The 22,984-nt window shown below is 45.4% G+C and overlaps 1 protein-coding gene across 1 annotated transcript; it reads right to left on the reverse strand.

Annotated features, from left to right (window-relative positions):
• Positions 1–18,346: 18,346 nt before the first annotated feature.
• On the reverse strand, positions 18,347–21,245 carry CD70 (CD70 molecule). The gene is made up of 3 exons (XM_045991883.1): positions 20,641–21,245; positions 19,844–19,877; positions 18,347–18,816 (listed from the first exon to the last, which is right to left on the reverse strand). Exons 1-3 carry the CDS (start codon positions 21,127–21,129, stop codon positions 18,425–18,427), a joined length of 915 nt encoding a protein of 304 aa, XP_045847839.1. The 5' UTR covers positions 21,130–21,245; the 3' UTR covers positions 18,347–18,424.
• Positions 21,246–22,984: the final 1,739 nt, after the last annotated feature.

Consider the following 22,984-nt stretch of genomic DNA (forward strand, 5'->3'; position numbering starts at 1 on the left):
CACTAGAGGAGAACCCTTTCCTTCTCCCACTGCCCCTACTCCAGCTTCCTTTGGAACATGATCGACGTGCAGCACAGCGCGGGTCTCTGAGGCACAACACAATGATGAGACAGACTAGACCCTGTGAAATGATCACCGCGGTAAGGGTAGTTAACACCCATCACCCTTTCCCCTGTGATGAGAATTTTTCAGCTTTACTCTCAGCAACTTTGACATAGACAAAGCAGTATTGTTAGTTATAGTCTCCAGGCTGTACGTTATTACATCCCCAAAACATTTTTATGACTGGAGGTTTGTCCCTTTTAACCATCTTCACCCAATTCCCCCTCCTCCATCCCCCTGTTTCCTTCTACTCTACTCATAGGACACTTTCGACATCACACGGGTGGGTTTTGCCCCCACGCGGACCATTTCTCAGACCTGTGTCCTGCAATTCAACGCCAGCACCTTCTGTCTGCAGTGAGCGTGAGGTCCCCCAGGGTCAGGGCTCATTCCCACCAGACTGCCCCCGAGGTCAGATGCCCATCGCGGCGCCTGGGGTGTAAGTGGAGGGTTCCCATGAGACTCTCCTCCTTGGGTTGATAATTGGCTCACACAAACTCGCAGAACGCAGGGAGACAGTCTACTCCCTAGATTACCCGTTTATGGAACAGCCAGATGCAGGAGCTGGAGGGGCACAGCTGTGGAGGGGCTCGGGGTTTCTGACCTTGTCCAGGTGTCCCGCCCTCCCAGCACGGCCATGTGCTCCACAGCGGAAGTTCTCCGAACCCCTTGGCTCCGAGCCTCTTCCGCAGGCTTTGTTAGGTAGGGATGATGGATGGACTCGATGGCCCGTAGTGACCAGTTCAAGTCCAGTCCCTCCTGCCCACAGAGCTTACCGGGGAGCCTCACTGAAAATGCGAACCCAACCTTAGGGGCTTTCCAGAAGTCACTTCACAACACACATCAGGTGTGGCTGAGTTTCAAAAGGGGCTTATTATGGTAATGACAGAAAATGAGAGGATTTTAGGAGCTCTGTGTCAGGGACTGGGGACAAGATCAAATATATATATATACACACACATATACATGTATATATTTATATATACCATGTATATAAATATATATGTATTTAATATATAAATATAAATACATATATAAATACATATATTACATATATAGAAATACATTTTACACACACTATCAACCTCCCAAAAGTCCCATCTTCAACTACCGTCACATCGGGGTATAAGCCTTCAACTTGCAAAATTTGGGGGACACATTCCATCTAGAACCTTTTTTTTCTAACCACCCCCCAACCCCAGTCGGTGCTCCGACTGAGTTCTTACCAGGCTGTTTTTCCTGGTCTACAACCCCTCCTGCTTATGTTTCTGGTGTTGATTCCTTCCTTCTCAGTGAACTCCCCATTTCGCTTCTTGTGCAGGAATCAGTTCATTAGAAGGAAAAGATTTTTTTTTTTAAGATTTAAAAAAAATATTTTATTTATTTATTTGACAGACAGAGATCACAAGCAGGCAAAGAGGCAGGCAGAGAGAGAGGAGGGGATGCAGGCTTCCTGCTGAGCAGAGAGCCTGATGCGGGGCTCGGGGCTCGATCCCAGGACCGTGGGATCATGATCTGAGCTGAAGGCAGAGGCTTTAACCCACTGAGCCACCCAGGCGCCCCCTTTTTTAAGATTTTATTTATTTATTTGACAGACAGAGATCACAAGTAGGCAGAGAGGCAGGCAGAGAGAGAGGAGGAAGCAGGATCCCTGCTGGGCAGAGAGCCTGATGTGGGGCTCGATTCCAGGACCCTGGGATCATGACCTGAGCCGAAGGCAGAGGCTTTAACCCACTGAGCAACCCAGACGCCCCAGAAGGAAAAGATTTTAAGGGCTCGCAGTTTTAGAAAACGGACGAATGCCCGTAATAAGTCATGTTAATTATGAAACCCAAATCACAGGGTGTTTAAAATGGAGATAGGGTTTATGTAATTACAAGTGTAGTATCGCAATGACATTGAGCAATGCTTATACCTGGGGAACCCACATGCCTTTCAAGATTTAGAGCTTCTCTTCTATCACTCCAGACCTGTCCTAGGCATCCTTGCCAGAACAACATTGTTCTGCTGCCCCATTACAATTCATAAACATTGCCTGTTCTGGAACTTCTGAGTTATGGAAATATATAGAATGTATCCTTTGATGTCTTCTTTCACTCGAAAGAATGTTTCCAAAGTGCAGCCTCAGCCTTCATTTCTTATTCAGTGTTGAGTAACACCTCACTTACAAATGGAGCCTGGTTTGCTTATCCTTTTGGAAAAGAGACAATGACCCTGAATGTGGTCTTTTGCTCCCAGGACAGCAGACCAACACACAACTGCAACGTCAACCTTCCAGAAATGTAACCTTAGAACCGTCAATCCAAAATGTCCTGACCAGCACTGATGGGGTCTTGCGTGAATTAGGACCCCTGTGATTTCCTCTCTCTCCTCCCCAGAACGTACAAGACAGCCTGGAACTGTCTTCTCTCTTGTTTAGCTAATAACTTCTCCGCCCCGCGGTCCTCTCAGAAATATTTTCCATTTCGTACTGTTTCACAGAATGCCTCTTTATGGGAAGTGGTGCTGCCCGACTGATGAATGATTAAATTTTCTCAGTACATTGAATTTTCTTTCTTTAAAAATCTATTCCCCGGTTGTTGGACATTTGGGTTGTTTCCAGGTTTTGCTGATTATGAATAATCTTGCTGCAAACAGCATTGCCCTCCTGTTTCTACACACACGTTCACTATTCTGAGGGAAATGCCTGGAAGTGAAATGACCAGTTACAGGGTTGACACGACTTTAGTTTTACAAGGCCCGCACCATAATTTCATTTTAAAATAGCAATTTAAAAATCAAATAGAAACAGAAACTTGAAAGCGCATAAATACGCGGCCACGTCAGTTAAAACATGGGGTCTCCATATGTTACCATTTTTACTCAACCCGATGATAATGCAATACATCTCTTCTCATTAAAAAAATGTTTCCTTTATTCTGGTAAAATATAACTAAGATTTTCAATCTTAATCGTTTTAAAGTGTCCAGTTCAAAGGCATTAGGTACTTTCCTATTCTTGTTCAACCATTCCCCTTACTCCTCCTCCAGGCTGTTTCCATTCTGCTCCCTTTTGCATTTATATTTCTTCTCCCCTCTACCCCCGTAGCTTGAATTTCCTGAGAATGACCTAGAGACTGTGAAAACCTAAAACTGGTTTTGAACTGCTGTTCTTCTTTTTGAAAAATTTCCTTTTGAATACATCTCTTTAAGTCTCTCTCTCTCTCAATGTATACAGTCCATGTGTTGCTTTTTCTCTTTTACCTGTCTCATCCTCTGATTCAGACCTTCTGGAGAAAACTGAACACGTGTTATAACTATTTCAGGCTTATGAGACACGCCTGGTAGGGAGCTGCCTATTGGAACCATCTGGAAAGCTTTAAATAACACCGAGCCTTGGGACCATGGGAGACCTACTGCATTGGAATTTCTAGGTGTGAGGTCCAGGAATATGTATTTTTTAAATCTCTTTTTAAAAAAGATTTCATGTGTTTATTTGTCAGAGAGAGAGAGAGAGAGAGAGCACAAGCAGAGGGAGAAGCAGGTTCTCTGCTGACGAAGGAACCTGATGTGGGACTTGATCCCAGGACCCTGGGATCATGACCTGAGCTGAAGGCAGATGCTTAAGTGACTAAGCCACCCACGCATTCCAGGAATATGTATTTTAACAACTTGCTGGATGTACTCGGCAAAAGTGAAGACCAATCCCAGTGACTCCCACCCCTTATAGAATTCCCTTCCCTGTGAAAATGATAGTATATCACTCCCGTGATTATGTTACATGGCAAAAGGGATTTTGCAGGTTTAGTTTAGTTGACTCTGAGTTAATCAAAAGAGGTAATTCAGGTGGGCCTGAGTTAATTACACAAGTTCTTTAAGTGTGGATCTACAAGTCAGAGATGGAGAGAGTCAGAGGCCAGAGAGATTCACAACTTGAGAAGAGTCAGCCTGTCCTTGCTGGCTTTGAAGATGGAGGGAATGCTACGGCAAGACCCCAATCACATCTTCAAGCTGAGAGCGACCACTGGCCAACAAGGAGCAAGAAAGTGGAGACCTCAGTTCTACAACTGCAAGGAACTAAATTGTGCCAACAACGTGAATGAACTTGGACATGATTCTTCTCCAGTCCAGCCTCCAGATGAGAATGCAGCTTGGTTAACATCTCAGTTACAAAACTCTGAGCAAGGAATCGTGCTGAGCCTTTTTTGGACTCCTGATCTGTGGACACTATGAGATAATAAATGAGTGTTGCTTTAAACCACGAAGTTTGTGGTGATTCATTACATCCCACGAGCTGACCCCTAGTTATTTCTATGTGGCCAACTTGCTAATTGGGGTCACTTGTCCGGTGTGCAAAGATACTCCAGAACCACAGACAATGGAGTGTGTACCAGGGAAAAGCAAACTGGATGATTAATCACCTTCCAACGTGGTGCAACTCTATTGGGCCGTCTTGGACTTGAGTCTTGATTATTGGTCTAATTAGTTCTTTTTTTTTTTAATTTTTAAAAATATTTTATTTGCTGGGGCACCTGGGTGGCTCAGTGGGTTAAAGCCTCTGCCTTTGGCTCAGGTCATGATCTCAGGGTCCTGGGATCAAGCCCCACATCGGGCTCTCTGCTCAGCAGGGAGCCTGCTTCCTCCCTCTCTCTCTGCCTGGCTCTCTGCCTACTTGTGATCTCTGTCAAATAAATAAATAAAATCTTTTTAAAAAGATTTTATTTAAAAAAAGATTTTATTTATTTATTTGAGAGAAAGACAGTGAGAGAGAGCACGAGAGGCGAGAAGGTCAGAGGGAGAAGCAGACTCCCTGTGGAGATGGGAGCCCCATGTGGGACTGGATCCTGGGATTCTGGGATCATGACCTGAGCTGAAGGCAGTTGCTTAACCAACTGAGCCACCTGGGTCTAATTAGTTCTTCTTAGGGCCTATAGACTTGACTTCTCTTTGCCAGACATAAAGATGTGTTGTGGGGGTCCTATAAGGTCCTAAGCGAACTAGTCTCTGCCTACTTCTTCGGAAGGATCTTGTGCCCCCCTCTTCCTCAATGACATAAACCTCCTTTTGGCTTCTTCCTGCTTCCCAGCTACTGTCCACTGATGGTCCTACCGTTAGGAATTCTCTTCCTTGTTCCTCTCCAACTGCCCCCTCCTCCCCCCAGCCAGCTCCAACTCAGCCATTCTTGGTGTTTCCTTGAAGGTCACTCCTTTGGGAGTCCCTTCCTTAACCCCTGTCCCCAAATTAAGCAAGATCTCCCTGATACGTAATAACCTATAGCTCCCTGAACAGATGCTTTTTGAATCTTATTACAACTGTGTTTTAAAACATCGTTTTTTTTTGTAATAATTTGTTTGCTGCCCGCCCCTCTGCCAAGACTGGCCAGCCATTCCCCAAAACTGTCCCCTTTTCTTCTTGGGCTCACATAGCTCTTAGACGGTGTGTCCCAGCCTCCTTGGCTGTAGGTTGGCCAAGTTCAAGTCAGTGGACTCTGAGATGAAGCTGTGTGCTCGGCTTCCATGTCTGGCCCATCGAAAACCTTCCACAAATGATCCTTCATCATCTTTCCTCTTTTGCAGACGAGCACGTCTGTGGATGGTAGAACCACAGCATGGGAGAAGACTGGATCCCTGAATCACTGCTTGGAGGAGAGCTTCCCAATAAAACGGAAACACCTGTTTCAGACTTTGTATGAACAAGAAGTAAACTTCTATTGTGCCAAGTCACTGGGGCTTTGGGGTTTATCTGTTACAACAGCTAGAGTTATCTTAATATACTCTGACTCTTAGGCTGGTGTTTTGGCTCCTTCAGTGTCCAGATATTTCCTGTTTGTCTCTTCAGATGCACAGTCCATGCTTCTTTACCTCTTGGAAGGAAGACCTCTAAGTACCCCCGTTCCCTCACAACCCTCATTCCTGTTGGGTTTAGCTGGTAGGAGGTGTTGGAAGGGAATGAAAGTTAGGAGGTCATTGACAACTGGGTATCCCCCTTAGCTCCCTCTCTGCTGGGTCCCCTTATATTAAGAAAAGAAAAATATCGAAAACTTGAAAGAAAAAAACCCCAACAAACTGTAGATGGCTACATTTCTTTTCACTGCTTAATGTCTGTCAGTGAGGGTCTCCAGGAAACAGATGCTGACACTGAGTCAGAAGGGTAAGAGAATTACTGAAAGGGAATGATTCACAATTTAAATGGAAAGAAGCAAGATGCGGCAGAAGGAACCACAGACAGTATCCAGATTGACCAAGTTCAGTCAAGCCAGTGTAGACATTGAGAGTGAAAATAAAAATTTTTTAAAATCCCATTCTTTTTAGCTGCAACCTCCCCCTTCCCTCTCCCACACCCTAGCCCTCGGTAGTCACTAATATGATTTCTGTTCCTATGGATGAGCCTACTTTGAGTATTTCATGCGAGTGGGATCGTGCACTGTATGACCTGCTGTCATGTCTGGCTTCTTCCACTTAGCATAATGTGTTCAAGTTTCATCCACACTGTAACATGGGTCACTACTCTCTTCTTCCTTATGCCCGAATTATATGACATTGTGAGGACATAGCACATTTTGTCTCTCCATTCATCAATTAATGGACATTCGTTTTTCCACTTTTTGGTTATTACAAATCATGCTGTGACAGGCATTTCTGTAAAGGCATTCATCAGTCTTGTTTGTATCAGCAAATTCATTCTGGGTGTTCTTTGACTTTTGTACGTTATGTTTCCTGAATTTGAAATCTGCCCTACCATCTTCATTAATGAATGAGCTGAATAAAATCTTCAACACATTTATTTTATATTAGTATGACCATGAAAGCTTTCATTTTTTGAACTTCACTGAAGGACAGAGATTTTCTCCTGCAGCCTTTTGCAACAATTAGGGCTATGCTCTTTGGGTTCTCGTAATTGCTTCCTCCTCTGGCCCCTGTGGGCTGTGGCTAGCCTGGGGACCCACATCACTTGCGGTGGGTTCCCCTCACCCTGTCCATGCTGTTGAAAACTGTCCCTTTACCAAGCACAGTGCATGTGCCATTTGTTTCCAGGCTGGATCTGACTGATACTGTAGAGTCAGGGAACATTATGGGATGTAGTTCACTCTGCCCAGCACATTCATAGTACTGCATTGAAGTTCCTCATTAGACTTTGCAGAACGAATAACTCAAAGGACACGTGCATGTACCCAATTTGCAGGCTCTTAAAGGTTTCTTATGTATTTGCTGTTATGAATTGACAATGTTGATTGACTGAAGGTTAAGAAATCCCTTTACGGGGATTAACTGTATGCTTATCTTAAAGAGCACTGAGTAAAGTTTAGAAATGTTGAATCACTATATTGTACACCTGAAATGAATTTAACACTCTATGCTGACTATACTGCAATTAAAAATTTTAAAATGGCAAAAAAGAAAAAAAAAAAGAAATCCCTTTACGGTCCGTGTTTCTGACAATGGCTTCCTGCAAGGAACCACCCTTCACCATATGACATCGATAAGACCCACATATGTCTCCCCTTGTTTATCTGTAGTAAGGCCAGACACGGACCCTCCAAACCCTCATTCTTAGCCTCAGAAGTGATCAGCCCAACTGCTCGTCCCCATTGACCCATCAGAACTCAGTGCTTGCTCACCAGACTTTGATTAAACTCCTGTCCTGCCCACAGGTCCTGGACTTTGGCTCTTCCTCACCTGAGCCAGCAGCCTCTCTGAGAACAGACTAGCTTCAGAATAAAACTTTCTCTGACCCAATATCCTATCTCATGGTCCTTTTATGCCACTTCCCCAGTGCCAGAAAGCTCAATTCTTTCTAGCATTGTTTATTCCTTTCTATAAAAGAAAAACTTGACCTGACTCTTGAGATACTTGAAGACTTAATGCTCAGAGTTCTCCTATCCCAATACTCCCCCTGTCCCATTTCAATATCTTCTCCTGCCCCCTTGTAAGAACTCTTGAATAAAGTCTCTCCTTACTAAGTCTGGTTTTTTGATTGTTTGTTTGTTTTTAATCAGACAGAGTGATGGTCTGTGTGCCCACCCAGACATACATGGTTCAGGGGAGAAGAATCTTCTCTTCCATGTTTGGGGAATTCTTTCGAGTACTTTGAATTATATACATTAGTTGGAATTCTTACCTCTTAGAAATCTTAATTTCTAGTGAAAACTAAAAAGCAGACAATTATGAACTGTTACATACCAACATTCTGTAGATTGGCAAATTATGAATATACTCTTTCATTACTTCTAGAAGCATATAATTTTCCACAATTTTCAATGTGGCCCATTTTTTACTAACAGACCCCCAAATTCTTTCATTCGAATAGGAAACCAAAGGCAGGTAAACTAAGAGTTATGTTTGGCAATTAAGTTTCATTATATTTTCTTATTTGGAAATAATCTAGATACTCAATGAATATCTGTCATTCAACTTTTAACTTGGTAGAAATTTAAGATTTCAAGGTACCAAAATATTTTGGAAACTATTTTAAAGTAGACATACTTTATAAAACATAAACAAACAACTTTATAAAACAAAACATTGTTGGGGCGCCTGGGTGGCTCAGTGAGTTGAGCCTCTGCCTTCGACTTGGGTCATGACCTCAGGGTCCTGGGATCAAGCCCCACATCTGGCTCTCTGCTCAGCGGGGAGCCTGCCTCTCCCTCTCCCTCTGCCTGCTCCTCCCCTTGCTTCTGTTCTCTCTCTCTCAGTGTCAAATAAATAGATAAAATATTTTAAAAAATCCTCCTTGGCTTGGCCCCACCTACTTTGAGTAATGAAGGCCTCAAGGAAAGGGGAGATCACATTTGTGCAAGGCCTATCATAATTCCTGGGAAAGAAGAAGGAGGTTAAGGAGAATGGTTAAGGGAATGGTTAAGGAGAGACTGGCAAACATGATACACTTGCCACCTAAAGCAGATTGCTTTAACACCCTGTTCCTCTACATAAAAAAGCTATTTTCAGTAATTATAATGCAATGAAATAAGTATATTTCTTGTATGAATTAAAATTTGGACCCACCAAGTAAAAATTATTGAATCTCTTCAGATCTCATTCTTTTTACTGTTTTAAGTTATAACCACAAAAATTCAAAGGGGTCATATGGAATGATAGAATTAAAGTGGCTCAAGTTATATTTCTTTGTCTTTGTAAGCACAATACTATTAATGTTTATCTCTTATCAACTCTTCAAAGACATAACTATGTAGTACCACCGACTGTGTCCTGGGAATAAGTTTGAATGATTTGGAACTGTTATATATTATTCTGGAAATAAACAGCTATACTCAGTCCACACGTGACAGGGCCAACTGTACAACTGGGAGTTCTACAAATTAACTTCCATATAAGATACAATGTTTGCTTAAAGGAAAGTAATAAAAATATGCTAATTAAAAAAATATTTTAAAAAATCATTGTTAAAACGTTCAGTTATAAACTTTTAACTCATGTTTATTTCATTCACTTGTTTTTAACAGTTATGTTTAGATTACTTACTGGGATGGCTGGCTCAGCTGGTTCAGCATATGACTCTGGACTTCAGGGAGCCCCATGCTGGGTGTAGAGATGACTTAAATAAATAAAACCTTAAACATTAAGTAAAGTTAACCATCGTCTTCAGTCATTTTTCTCAGTGACAAATTTCATTTTATTCCTTTGTTAGGCAAGTATCCAACATTCTAGGGCTGGAGGACCTTATAAAAGGCTCTTGTGGAAGTGAGGAGGGGTTATGCACATTGTGTGTGAGTGTTTTCGGTTTGTATTTGAGCCTGGGAGCTCAGATGCAGCTCAAGCTAAACAAAGTCCAGACATGTCTGGGCTTGTCTCCTGAGCGTTGGGGCACCAATCTATCCAGACCTATTTGCATAACGATAATGAAGAATCCCCACAGTATAGAGTTAATTCTAAGGGAGGAAAGAACCACACAACCTTAGTGTGATCTTGCGGTAGGGGAAAGAGGAGAAGAATCTGCCCCAGATCTGCCGGCATAGATTTTTTAACATTCTCTGGGTCTTCTGTGATCCCAGTAGAGAACAGATGGAATGTGAGGAAAAATTAGTGGATCGGTTTTCACTAAGGCTGAAGGATTCTGCCACCTTCTCCTAGAACCCATGTTGGAGGAGGTCTCACTGTCTGATGGCTTTAAGTCTCACACATTTTAAATCCTCAAGGGCTGTGCCCTTGGACAATGATGCCCTCACCGAGGAACTGATATTACCACAGGTACGTCTCTGCCCATGTACTCATTCTAACCACTGAGGGGTAAAGAAATACAGAATGTGGGGACACTGGTGTCTTGCATCATACTGAAGGGTGCGGTTGCACCAACTGGGGAAATCTGAGCTATCTTTATTCAAATAGTTTCACTTAGGTCCTAGAGGTGGTGAGGTCCAGGATGGGGGGAAGAAGGGGAATTCAGATTAGATAACGTCTGAGCATGGTCTTTGAGTCAGTATCTGGAGAAATTGAAAAAGACACATTTTTTTCTTTCTCTGATTTTTACCATCATCCATCAAGAGAGGCACGCTGAGAATGTTAAAACTGGGGGCTCCTGGCTGGCTGCGTTGGTGGAACATGTGACTCTTGATCTTAGGGTTATGAGTTTGAGTCCCACATTTGGTGTAGAGATGATTTAGAAATAAAATCTTAAAAATGACAAAAACATTCCTAATGAAGGTGGGCCTCATCTAATCAGTTGAAACCTGAGTAGAACAAAAAGGCGGCGTATGAGGGAACTCTTGTCTGCCTTTGAACTTGGATTTTATTTCATGCCTTCATCCTCAGACTAGAACACTGGCTCTTTCAGTCAGTTGTGAGACTGTGGGCCCCTGGACTGCACCATACCACTGCTTCTCTGTGGTCTCCACCTTGCCAACTACACCTCTTGACTCATCTGGTTCCACGATTGCATAAGCTAATTCCTTATAGTAAATCTCCTATATTTTTGTGCCTCTTGTTGATTCTGTTTCGCTGAAGAATCCTTACTAATCTGCTTTCTGTCTTTATATGTTTTTCTGTTATGGACATTCCATATAAATGGAATCATATAATATGTAGCCTTCATATAATATGAAGCCTCTGACTTCTCTTGCTTTGCATCCTCTTTTCAAGGTCATTCATGTTGTAATACGTTTCTGTACTTTATTCTTCAGCTGCCAATCAATGCCTATCAGACCACATTTGGTGTATTTATTCATTCATTGAAGGACATTTGGGTTGTTTCAATTCTGAGGCTATTATGAATAACGGTATAGTGAAATTACTGTACAAGCTTTTGTGTGGACCATGTGTTTTTATTTCTCTTGGGTACATACCTAGTAGTGAAATTCTTCATCATGTGGAGGTTCTGTGTTTAATTTTTGAGGAAGAGCTGGGCTGTTTTCTACAGAGATTGAACCATTTTAGTATCCCACCAGTACTTGTATGGGTGTTCCTGCTTCAGAGTTCACTGGTGAAACACAGCCTAGAGGAAATATGCATCTGTAAAGAGATTTAATATGACAAATTGGCTCATGAGAGTATGCCCCATGATCTGTCATTTTCATGCCTGAGAAGAGAGCTCTTGATGTAATTTGAGTCCAAGTCAAAGGCCTGAGGACCAGAAGAGCTGGTGGACATCACAGTTCAAGGGCAGGAAAAGACCAGTGTCCCAGCTCAGTGAGGCAGTCAGGAAGGACACAGATCCTTCCTTCCTCTGCTTCTGGTCTATTTAGGTACTCCGCAGGTTAGATGAGGCCCACCCTCGTCAGGGAGGGCAGTGCTCCCTTCGCAGTCTACAGATTCAGATGCTAAGCTCTTCCAGAAATACCCTCACAGACACACCCAGACATCATGCCTAACCAGGTGTGTGGCCATCCCACGATCTGGTCAAGTGGATACCTTAAGTTAACCATTCCAGTTCTAATTTCTGTCCATCCTTGCCAGCATTTTCTATTGTCTGTCTTTTTTATTGTAACATCCCCAGGGGGTGTGCAGTGGTATCTCACAGTGGTCTTGATTCACATTTCCTTCACAACTAATGATGCAGAGTTTTTCTTTTTTTTCTTTAACCAATATTTACCTTTTCTCCCCTATCATTATTATGCTCATTCTCTTGCCAAACCACAGATACTCTAATGCCTAAAGTAAACAAGGCTGCCCTGGTCCTAATGGAGAGTCAGCAAACACTGTAGAGCTGTTATTTGCAGACAGCATGGTGAAGGAGAGTACCAGGGGTGCAGAAGGAGAGAATGTGATCTAGTCCTGCAGTGGGGAGGATTGCGTTGAAGTCTCCTGGAATGACCTTTTAAAACTACAAATCACATTCCTCCTCACTCTGACACCTTCAATGGCTCCCTCTTTTCTGGGCAATAAATCCTTAGTCCTTAGTCTGGCATTCAAAGTTCTGCCTAACCTGGTTCTAGACTCATTTTCTTCTTCACAATACACCCAAGAACCCTCTCCATTTCTGCCATTGTGAAGCTCATGATCCTGACAATAGCCCCTTGATTTCAAGTGGAGTGATCCAATTCATTTCTGAAAGTGGATGACGATCCTTTTGTTTATGAAAACCTCTAGATATATAATCTTTGGTGATTGTGGAGCACTATAACCCTGGGTATCAACGATGGTAGAACTCAGGTACTCTGTATGATAATGTCAGCAGAATTTTGAGACAAGGGAGTGAGATCTATGAAGAGAGAGACAAGGGCGGTGGGAGGTGAGGAGAGAAACAGGAGCTAATGAGAGAATGGAACCCCAACCACTATGGCAAATGGGAGGGCATGTGTTGTTTCCCATAGCTGCCTATAATGAATGATCACCAACCTTGTGGCTTAAAACAACACAAGTTTACTTTCTTATGGTTCTGAAGGTCAGAATGTGAAATAGTTCTCACCGGGTTAAAAGAACAAAACTGGACCTCTATCTTACAACCGTCTGCAAAAATCAACTCAAATGTTTAAAGTCTTGAACATTTAACATCAAAGGCAAAGGCAACAAAAGCAAAAAGAAACAAATGGGGCGATCTCAAGGTAAAAAGTTTCACAGAAAAGGAAGCCATCAACAAAATGAAAAGGCAACCCAGGGAATGGGAGAAAATATTTGTAAACCATATATCTGAAGGGATTAGTATCCAAAATACATAAAGAACTCACAAAATGCTGTAGTGAAAAAAAGAAATAATCCAATTAAAAAAAAAATGAGCGGAGGACCTGACTAGACATTTTGCCAGGGAAGACATATAGGTGGTCAGTTGGTACATGAAAGATGCTCACCATCTCTCATCACGAGGGAAATGAAAATCAAAACCACAAGCGATAACCCTTTACACCCATCAGAATAGCTATCCTTCCCATACTCACTTAGCCGTGCTGTCCTCTTGAAACTCAGATCTACTAGCAAGCAATGTGGAAGGATGTATTGCAAAATGGTCTGTGATCCTTTTAAAAGGTAGATCAATGGAAGGACTATACAAAATCTGGCTTTTTTTGTTGTTTGTTTTACTTTATATTCTTTTGGTCTGCAGGGATTTTTGCCACCGGGCATGTTTTATTTTGGGAAAATTTTTAAAAGTTGCAAATCCAAATATCATTGCCAAGACCAGTGTCAAGGAAATTATCCCCTACGTTTTCTTCTAGGAGCTTTACGGTTTCAGGTCTTACGTTCAAGTCTTTAATCCATTTGGAGTTGGTTTTGCATATGGTGTAAGATAGGGGTCTGGTTTCATTCTTTTGCATTTGGCTGTCCAGGTTTCTCAAAAATAGCCATCATTCTCCATTGCATATTCTTGGCTCTTTTCTCATAGATTAATTGACCATATATGCATGGATTTATTTCTGGACTCTATTCTGTTCCAGACATCATTTGTTTGTTTTTATGCCAATACCATACTGTTTTGATTACTATAGCTTTGTAATATAATTTGAAATCAGTAAGTTTGATGCCTGCAATGTATTTCTTTTCTTATCTTTTTTAGATTGCTTTGGCTATTTGGGGTCTTTTATGGTTCCATATAAATCAGAAATTTTTTCTATTTCTGTGAAAAATGCTATTGGAATTTTGATAGGGATGGTATTGAATTGTAGGGGATTTGGGTAATATAGACATTTTAACAATATTAATTCTTCCAATCTATGAACATAGGATAAATTTCCAATTGTTTGAGTCCTCTCATGATCCTTTGTATTTCTGTGGAACTGGTTGTCATGTCTCCTCCTCTCACATTTCTGAGTTTATTTATTTTAGTCTTCTCTGTTCTTTCCCCTGGGGAGTCTTGCTAAAGGTTTGTGTATTTTGTTTACTTTTTGACGAGCTAGCTCTTAATTTCATTGATCTTTTCTTTTCTTTTTTTTTAAAAGATTTTTATTTATTTATTTGACAGAGAGATCACAAGTAGGCAGAGAGGCAGGCAGAGAGAGAGAGAGAGAGAGAGAGAAGCAGGCTCCCCGTTGAGCAGAGAGCCCAATGCGGGACTCGATCCCAGGACCCTGAGATCATGACCTGAGCCGAAGGCAGTGGCTTAACCCACTGAGCCACCCAGGTGCCCTCACTGATCTTTTCTATTGTCTTATGAGTCACTGTTAACTCTTCCACCTGTGGTTATATTTAATAGCGCTGGTATCAGCAAGTGTGTACTAAATTTAGAAATTTACATCTAAATGACATCATCTTGAATGCCCTGTGGAGATCACCTTGGAAGCTAGGATTCCACAAGTCCACTGTTTAAACTTTTGAAACTCAGAATTTCTCTCTTGACTGCACCACCCTCCACGGAGGCAATTGTCCTTACTTTATGTTTCACTGATAAACTTTATTTTTTAGAACAGTTTTAGATCTATAGGAAAGTTGAGCAGAGAGTATAGACTTCTCATATACTTCCGTGCTCACAGTTTCTCTATTTTTAATACCTTACCTTGATATAGAACCTTGCTACAACTCATGGACCAATCCTGATACATCATTATTAACTAAATCTCAGAGTTGATTCAGATTTCCTTCGCTTCCCCCCTAAACCTTTTTTTGCCCAGGATCCCATCCATGATTCCCAAGTACATTTGGTGATCACATTTCCTTAGGTTCCTCTTTGCTGTGACAGTTTCTCAGACTTTCTTTGTTTTTGGTGACTTGGAGCATTCTGAAGAGAACTGGTCAGGTATTTTGTAGGATGTCTCCTTCTTGGAATTTGTCTGATTTTTTTTTCTTCTAGTTTGACTGGGGTGGTGGAGGAAGAACACAGAGGTGAATGTCCTTCTCATCCTCTCATATTGGAAGTGTGTGGTGTTGCAATGTCTTATCACTGCTGATGTTGGTCTTGGTCACCTGGCTGAGGTGTGTTGGTCAGGTTTTTCCACTGTAAAGTTACTCCTCATCCCTATATTCTCCATTTTGTCCTCTTTGGAAGGAAGTCACTATGTAGAGCCCACACGTAGAGTGGGGAGTTGTCCTCTCCTCCTTTAGGATGGAGTAGCTACATTGTGAAAATTATAAAGGGAAATCTCATTAAAACGGAGTTGGGATTTGTGGCAGGGAGAGCTTTCATTCCCTAACACTCATCATTAATTGTAAATCCAACAGGAAGAGCCACACCTTGCATATGGACGCACTTGACTACACCAGCAGGAGGAAGGAAGTTTTCCTCCTCCCTTGGCAGCAGTGTAACTGATGGGAGACTCACAGCTCACCTAATGAGAAGCCATTATACTTCAACCTCCCACATTACTCCAGTGGACTCTTTGTTTATGCCAACATTCCCAATTTCCTGCTTTCCTCTATAAAGAGCAATCCTTTCCTTTGGCAGGCATGCCTATAGTTTTGCCAAAGCTTGCTTGTTGTGGATTGAAGTTTTCTGCTATTCCTGAATAAACCCATTTTTTGTTGGTAAAGTAATAACTGGCAGGGTTTTTTTTTTAAGATTTTGTTAATTTATTTAGAGAAAAAGAGAGAGAGTAAGAGAGCAGAAGGATGAGAAGAGGGAGAGGGAGAAGCATCTGCCTTCGGCTCAGGTCATGATCTCAGTGTCCTGGGATTGAGCCCCGCATCCATCATCCATTGGACTCTCTGCTCAACGGGGAGACTGCTCCCCGCCCCCCCTGCCTGCCTTGTGATCTCTGTCTGTCAAATAAATAAATAAAATCTTAAAAAAAACAAAAAACAAAAACAAAAAACCCCCCTGAGATCATGACCTGGGCTGAAACCAAGAATGGGTTGCTTAACAGACTGAGCCACTCGGGCTGCCCATACATAACCAGCAGTTTCACTTTTAAGGTTAACAACATAAATTTGAAATCCTGCACAAGGTTCTTGTCTCTTTTCCCCATTTACGTTTTCAATCACCTATTTATATCAATATGGACTCATGGATATTTATTTTATATTTTGAATTATAATTCAGTATGATTCTATTTATTTTATCGCTCAAATTGTTCCAATTTTAGTCATTGGAGGCTTTGTCAGTTCCCTTCTGTGCTCCTTTGACATACACAGACCAATATGACCTTCTTTCTTTCTTTCACTCTCTCATTTCTTTCTTTCCCTCCCTCCCTCCCTTCCTTTTCTTCTCTTTATTTCTTTCTCCCTTTCTTTTTTTCTTCTTTTCTCTCTTTCTTTCTTTCCTTCTTTCTTTCGTGTACATCGTTATTTCTGCCACTTACACAATGCTCCATGGTTATCTTGCAAATTTTTTGGTCCCACTACTACAATCAGCCATTTCTCAAAGGAGCCCTGATTTCTCTTTAACAGAGAATGGTATTAGAAACCAAGATGCAGGGGTGCCTGGGTGTCTCAGTAAGTTAAGCATCTGCCTTTGGGTCAGGTCTTGATCTTGGGGTCCTGGGATCATGCCCTGCATTAGGCTCCCTGCTCAGTGGGGAGTCTCCTTTGTGCCCCCTTGTGCGCCCCCACCCCCGTCTCAAATGAATAAATAAAATCTTAAAAAAAAATCAAGATGCAGGGGCTAAGTGCGCACATTGCTCTGTGGGGTCATGATGGTGGTTTTCTAGCTGACAGAATTCATTCGTTCACTCAAAGGTATATGCCAAGCAATTCCCTCTGCACAGCAGAGACCACAATCTCTGGCCTCTCCAATTCTTCATTCTAGTTGGATGTAGCAGGAAGACAGACAATAAGGAAAATAAGTAAGTGGATCCCTCTAAAACGTTCAAAGATGATAAATACTATAGAGATCTGTTAAAAGATAAACTGAAGCAAATAAACATTTTAAGAATTTATTTGAACAAAAACCAATTTGAGGGGCATCCGCCTCTGGCTCAGGTCACCATCCCAGAGTCTTGGCATGGAGCCCCTGCATCTGGTTCCTTGCTCAGCAGGGAGCCTGCTTCTCGCTCTGCCGGCTGTTCCCCCTGCTTGTGCGTGCACACTCTCTAGTAAATAAATAAGTAAGACAATTTTTTTGAAATATTTTGTTTATTTGAGAGAGACAGAGACACAGGAAGAAACACAAGCAAGGGGTAGTGAGAGAGGGAGAAGCAGGCTTCCCACTGAGCAGAGAGTCAGGTGCAGGGCTCGATCCCAGGACACCAGGATCATGACCTGAGCTGAAGGCAGACGTGTAATGACTGAGCCACCAGGCACCCAAAATTTTTAAGAAAATGTTAAAAAAACGACCGGTTTGAATCAGGCAGCGCCAAGCCACAAGTGGTTGGTGAACCTCCACCAGCCCCCTCCATGTTCTCTCGAAGCAAGCCACCCTTTACCAGTCCTGATGCTCTCCTAAACCCCATCCTCCTGCGTTAAAAAAATTTTTTTAATTAACGTATAATGTATTATTTGCCCCAGGGGTATAGGTCTGTGAGTCATCAGTCTCGCACAATTCACAGCACTCACCATAGCACATACACTGCCCAATGTCCATCACCAACCACCCCATCCCCCGCACCCCCCACATCCCAGCAACGCTCAGTGTGTTTTGTGAAATTAAGAGCCTCTTATGGTTTGTCTCCCTCCCGATCCCATCCTGTTTCACTTTTTCCCTCCCTACGCCCCACGACCGCCTTCTCCAGAGTCTTTAAGGAGGCTTCACTACACAGGCTTCAGGTGGTGGGAACTGAAAGTTCCATCCCCTATTCCTTAGTTGGTTCCCCTGGCAACCTGGCCCCAGACCCTAGGTGAAGCGAGGGCTTTCCCGGTGCCACCTCATTAACATAACAAAAGACACCTTTATCATTCTCACCACTTAGGAAATTCCAAGGGTTTTCTGGTGCTGGAGCTCTGTGCCAGAAATGAAGGCAAAGACCAAATAGATATTTATTATAAGGCGCTATACAGCAGAGATGCACAAAGAAAAAAGAAAACATTTTAATTAGAGAAAGGCAAAAGAAAAGAAAAAACATCCTCCCAGCCGATCTGGGTCAGGAGGGGCAATAATTAGGGGTGCACCCAATGAACCCCAAAAAAGGTCTCATCAGCGTTTGGGGAAGGCAGCAGGGGCAGGGTGAGGTTGGTGCAGAGCGTGTCCCCTTGGGCCAGAGGTGTCAGGCGCTGGGAGGTGACCACACAGCTTTCGTGAAAGTTGACACGCAGTAGGCTGATGCTGTGAGCTGCCGGGGAGCAGATGCCCACCGTCAGGGTGGCCCTGTGGCGTGTGGTGGCCCATGGGGAGGACGAGCAGTTGGCCAGTGTCACTTGGATGTGCAGCCTATAGATGCCACTGCGTCGGACACGCAGCTGCCCGTTGTCCAGCTCCGGTCCGTGCAAGAAGGAGCGGCCCAGGGCTGGGCCTCCCAGCCAGCGCAACCTGCCATCTCGCCGCCGCCGTCCTAGAGGCAGAGTGTCGGGGAGGTGGGAGGTCGGAGGGTTAGGGAAGGAGCGCTACAGCCCCGATGTCCAAGATTCCTGGTTTGAGACCTAACCCCCAAGGTCAGGGTATCGGGTGGGGCCTCTGGGAGGGGATGAGATCTTGAGGGTGGTGCCCTCTCTCCCCCGGTGGGCCTTGTGAGAGTACACAGAGAAAAGAAGGCCACCTAGACACCGGGAAGTAGGTTCTCACCAGACACCGAGTCTGCTGATACCTCGATCCTGAACTTTCAGCTTCCAGAAACGCTGTTACAAGCTACCCCATCTACCGTATTCTGTCCCAGCAGCCAGAATGGAAAGGGCCAGAGAAGAAAAAGAGGAACAGGGTTTCCTTCCATTACCGAATGCAATGAACACAGCATTCGAGCCTCTGGGGATGAGTGGGGAAAGGCCCCACGGTGGGCAGGGTTAGAGAGAGCCGAGAGGGGAACAGCTTCCCCATGGGCCACCAACGGGGGGCTCCGTCCGTCCATCACCACGTCCACGTCTTTGATCTAAGGCCACCTTCTCAGGGACGCTGCTCCTGAGGACCTCACTGCCCGTGGCAAAACGAACCCTGGCAGGCCCCAATTCCATCCCTGCTTCATTTTCTGTAAAACATATCAGAGGCGGGTTGCACCCTCCACGGCAGCTGTGTGTTTTATGCATTCATTCATTTACTGTCTGAGCCCATGGGTGCGAGGCCAAGCACAGTCCTCTTCCCTGCTGGGACCCTGGCTCACAGCAGCTGCTCAGTTAAGGTCTGTGGGGTGGACGAAGGAATCTGGCAACCGACCGTGACCTAGATGGGCGGTGTTTTATTCTCCCAAGGCAGAGGATAAAGTGCAAGGGACTGAGAAAGCAAGGGAGCAGAGAGCCAGAAACGCTGCCCTACTTCACCTCTCTCTTTCTCTCCCTTTCTCTTGTTCTTTCTCTTTCTGTCCCTCCATCTCGATTTCTCTTTCTTTCTCCCTCTCTCTTTCCGCCTCCCCCACATGCACCAGGGGTTACCTGTGTGGTTCAGCTGGAGCTCAGCCATGTCCCACTGGAAGGAAAGAAGAGAGAACCGGTGGGCACATCAGCATCAAGGCTTTAAGGTCCCCCCCAAGTGAAGACCTCTCTTTTCTCTGGTGGTCCTCCTCCCCACTTCTGAACACGCTGGACTGAGTCGTGACTTTTTAAAAAAGACCTTTTAAAGAGGAAGTAGGTTTGAACTGCCTACACCTGCTGTCTCTCCGCTGCGAAGCCCCGCCCCCCTGCGCTGCCCCCAAAGGGGGTCCCTGTGGTGGGCGTCCAGGGTTTCCAGAAGAGCGCTGTGGGTCGCTTGCCCTTGGAGGTCACGAATCCACCCCGTCCCGGCTTTGTGAAGCCCCCAGCAGCTTCTGAGTCAGCCTGCTGGGGGAACACCAGAGACGAGTCATTTTCCATGCCCACATCGGATGCCCCTTTCTGGGCTGCAACCTCCGCACTCCGGGATCCCCACCCGGGATTTACCTCCCGGGCTCAACCGACATTGCCTCCCGCCTCCCGCCCCGCAAGCCCAGACATCCAGAGAAGCCATGCCCTATCTGCCGGCTCGGTCTCCGTTCTTCCCCAACCAGAACGACTCGTCTCCATCTCATTCCGATTTTTTTTTTTTTTTTTTCCTGCGTCCCGTCTCTCAAGCCTGCGCCCGGCTCTGCCCGATCGCACGCCCTTCCCGGTCGTTCCCCTCCCCTCCGCGCCCCCACAAGGCCCCACCCGGAGGTCCCCAGGCTCCACGGGGCAGGTGGCAGGTTTGCATCTCTCCGCCTTCCTTTTCGACTTACCCCGGGTGACTCGAGCGGCCGCTGCTGCGCAGGGCGCTGGTACAAGAAACAGTAGACCACAGCGACCGCGCCGGCCAGGATGAAGAGCGGCAGAGCAACCTTCTGGATGGACGTCCAGGGCAGGCGGGGCACCCGGCAGCCAGAACCCTCCTCTGCCATCGTGGTCCTCAGCCGGAGCTGCATCGGCCCTGCCTCGGCTGGCGGGCGCGGGGCGAGCCGCCGAGCGGCGGGGAGGACAGGAAGCGGCAGCCCTCCCTCGGCCCCGAGGCCCCAGCCTGCCCAAACCTGCCCGGGACCCGCCCCACCGCACTCTGGGGATGTCCGGCAAAGGGGAGGGATTTGAGCTGTTCGCCGAGCAGGGAAATCCCCCCCAGCTTCTGCCCATCCTCGGCTCCTACCGGGGTGGTGCGCCAGGGATCGGAGAGCTGCCTCGGGCCCCTCAGACTTCCTATTTGGCTCCTGACCCTCACCTTTCTGGTATTCATTCATTCATTCATTCACTCAACAAACCTTCACTGAGCATCTCCTATGGACCAGATGCGGCTGCGCTGGGCTTTAGGGGTACAGCAAGCAGGCAGGGAAAGCAGGGGATCCCCAAATATCCATGTGCTTCTGAGCTCTTCCCCAGCACGTTGTGGGGCCACGTGACTGACCTGCCCAATAGAAGGAGAGTAAAAGCAGAGGGATGGTCACTTGGCCGACTTGCTCTCCTAAACCTCCCACAACACCCTTCAGCTCTCTCTTCCTCGCAGGGGCCCCCTGTTCCTGACGGTGGCAGTGGGTTGACAAGTGCGCCCCTCCTCCCCCCAAATCGTGTCTGCCTAGAACCTCATTTGGTATGTGACCTCGCTTGGGAACCAGGTCTTCCTGGTTATAATTAGATGAGGTCATACTGGACGACAGTGGGTCCTAGATCCAATGAATGGCTTCTTGTAAGGAAAGGAGAGGACACACAGAGACACAGAGGGGAGATGGCCGTGTGCAGATGGAGGTGGACATCAGAGGGATTTATCTACAAGCCAAAGAACACCAAGGATCGCTTGGAACACCAGAAACCGGGAAGAGGCAAGGAAGGGTTCTTTAAAAATAATAATAATAAAGTTTATTTTATGGGTGTGGGGGGGACGCGCAAACAGTGGGAGCTGCAGAGGGAGAGGGAGAAGCAGGCTCCCCACTGAGCCCGAAGCCAGACCCGATACAGGGCTCCATCCCAGATCTCAGGATGCCGGGATCATGACCTGAGCCGAAGGCAGATGCTTAATGGACCGAGCCACCCAGGCGTCTCTGGAAGGGTTTTTTTCCTAAAGCCTTGGGAGGGAGGGAGGCCCGGTGGACACCTTGATTTCACACATCTGGTCCCTTGAACTGTGACAGAATAAATTTCTGTCGTTTTAAGCCTCCTGCTTTGCGGTACTGTGTTGGGGTCCCCATAAGAATCCCGTACCAGGCACAGCTAAAAGGCATAGAGAGACCACCTGGGCTCGTGGGATTGTGGCGATCTAAGCCAGCGGGGCAGAAAAGCTGCTGTAGCGGGGTGGGGGGGGGGGTTGGGGGGTGTCAAGTGCACGTGGCCGTGTTCCGGGGAGCTTTACCTGTAGGCATCGGAATTTGAACATTTCCTTCCAAAGCGAGGACCGACGGAGACCTGGCCTGGAGGAAGGATAGGGCGGGATAGATTTCAGAACTTGAGGCAACCACGTGGGCTGACGGAGAGGCAGAAGAGGAGGAAGGGGAAAGAAAGAAGGGAGTCAAACACGTTCAGAATCCTTGGGATGCAGGTGATTGGCTACGCACCCTGGGACTACCAACTACTAAAGGAATTTCCTTCCCTAAAGCCCTAGGATTATGCCTGGGGGCTTCAGCTGGCGGTACCCCCAAAGGCTCCTCCGCCTCAAGCTCTCCTGAGCGCGGTGATGCCTTGAGCGGAGGAATTTTTTTTCCAACCTTCTTCCGTATTGTACTGCTCCCCCGCCGGGTTCTAAAGTCTAGCTCCAGCCACTAACCCCATCTCCAGAACCTCCAGTCCCCATGGTGTCATGGTGTCATGTTCCCTGCAACGGACTTCTTCTTTTTTTTTTTTTTTTAAGATTTTATTTAATTATTTGATCAGAGAGTGCGAGTGAGCGAGAGAACTCAAGCAGAAGAAGCCGCAGAAGGAGAGGGAGAAACAAGCTCCCTGCTGAGCAGGGAACGGCCTCCAGTGCGGAGGTCGATTCCAGGACCCAGGGATCAAGACCTGAGCAGAAGGAAGGTGCTTAACCATCTGAGCCTCCCAAGTGCTGTCCCCCTCCCCACAATGGACTTTTTTTTTTTTTTTAAGCCCATAACGGACTTTTGATGGTTT

The sequence above is a fragment of the Meles meles genome, chromosome 20, assembly GCF_922984935.1.
Source record: "Meles meles chromosome 20, mMelMel3.1 paternal haplotype, whole genome shotgun sequence".
NCBI classification, from domain to species: Eukaryota; Metazoa; Chordata; class Mammalia; order Carnivora; family Mustelidae; genus Meles; species Meles meles.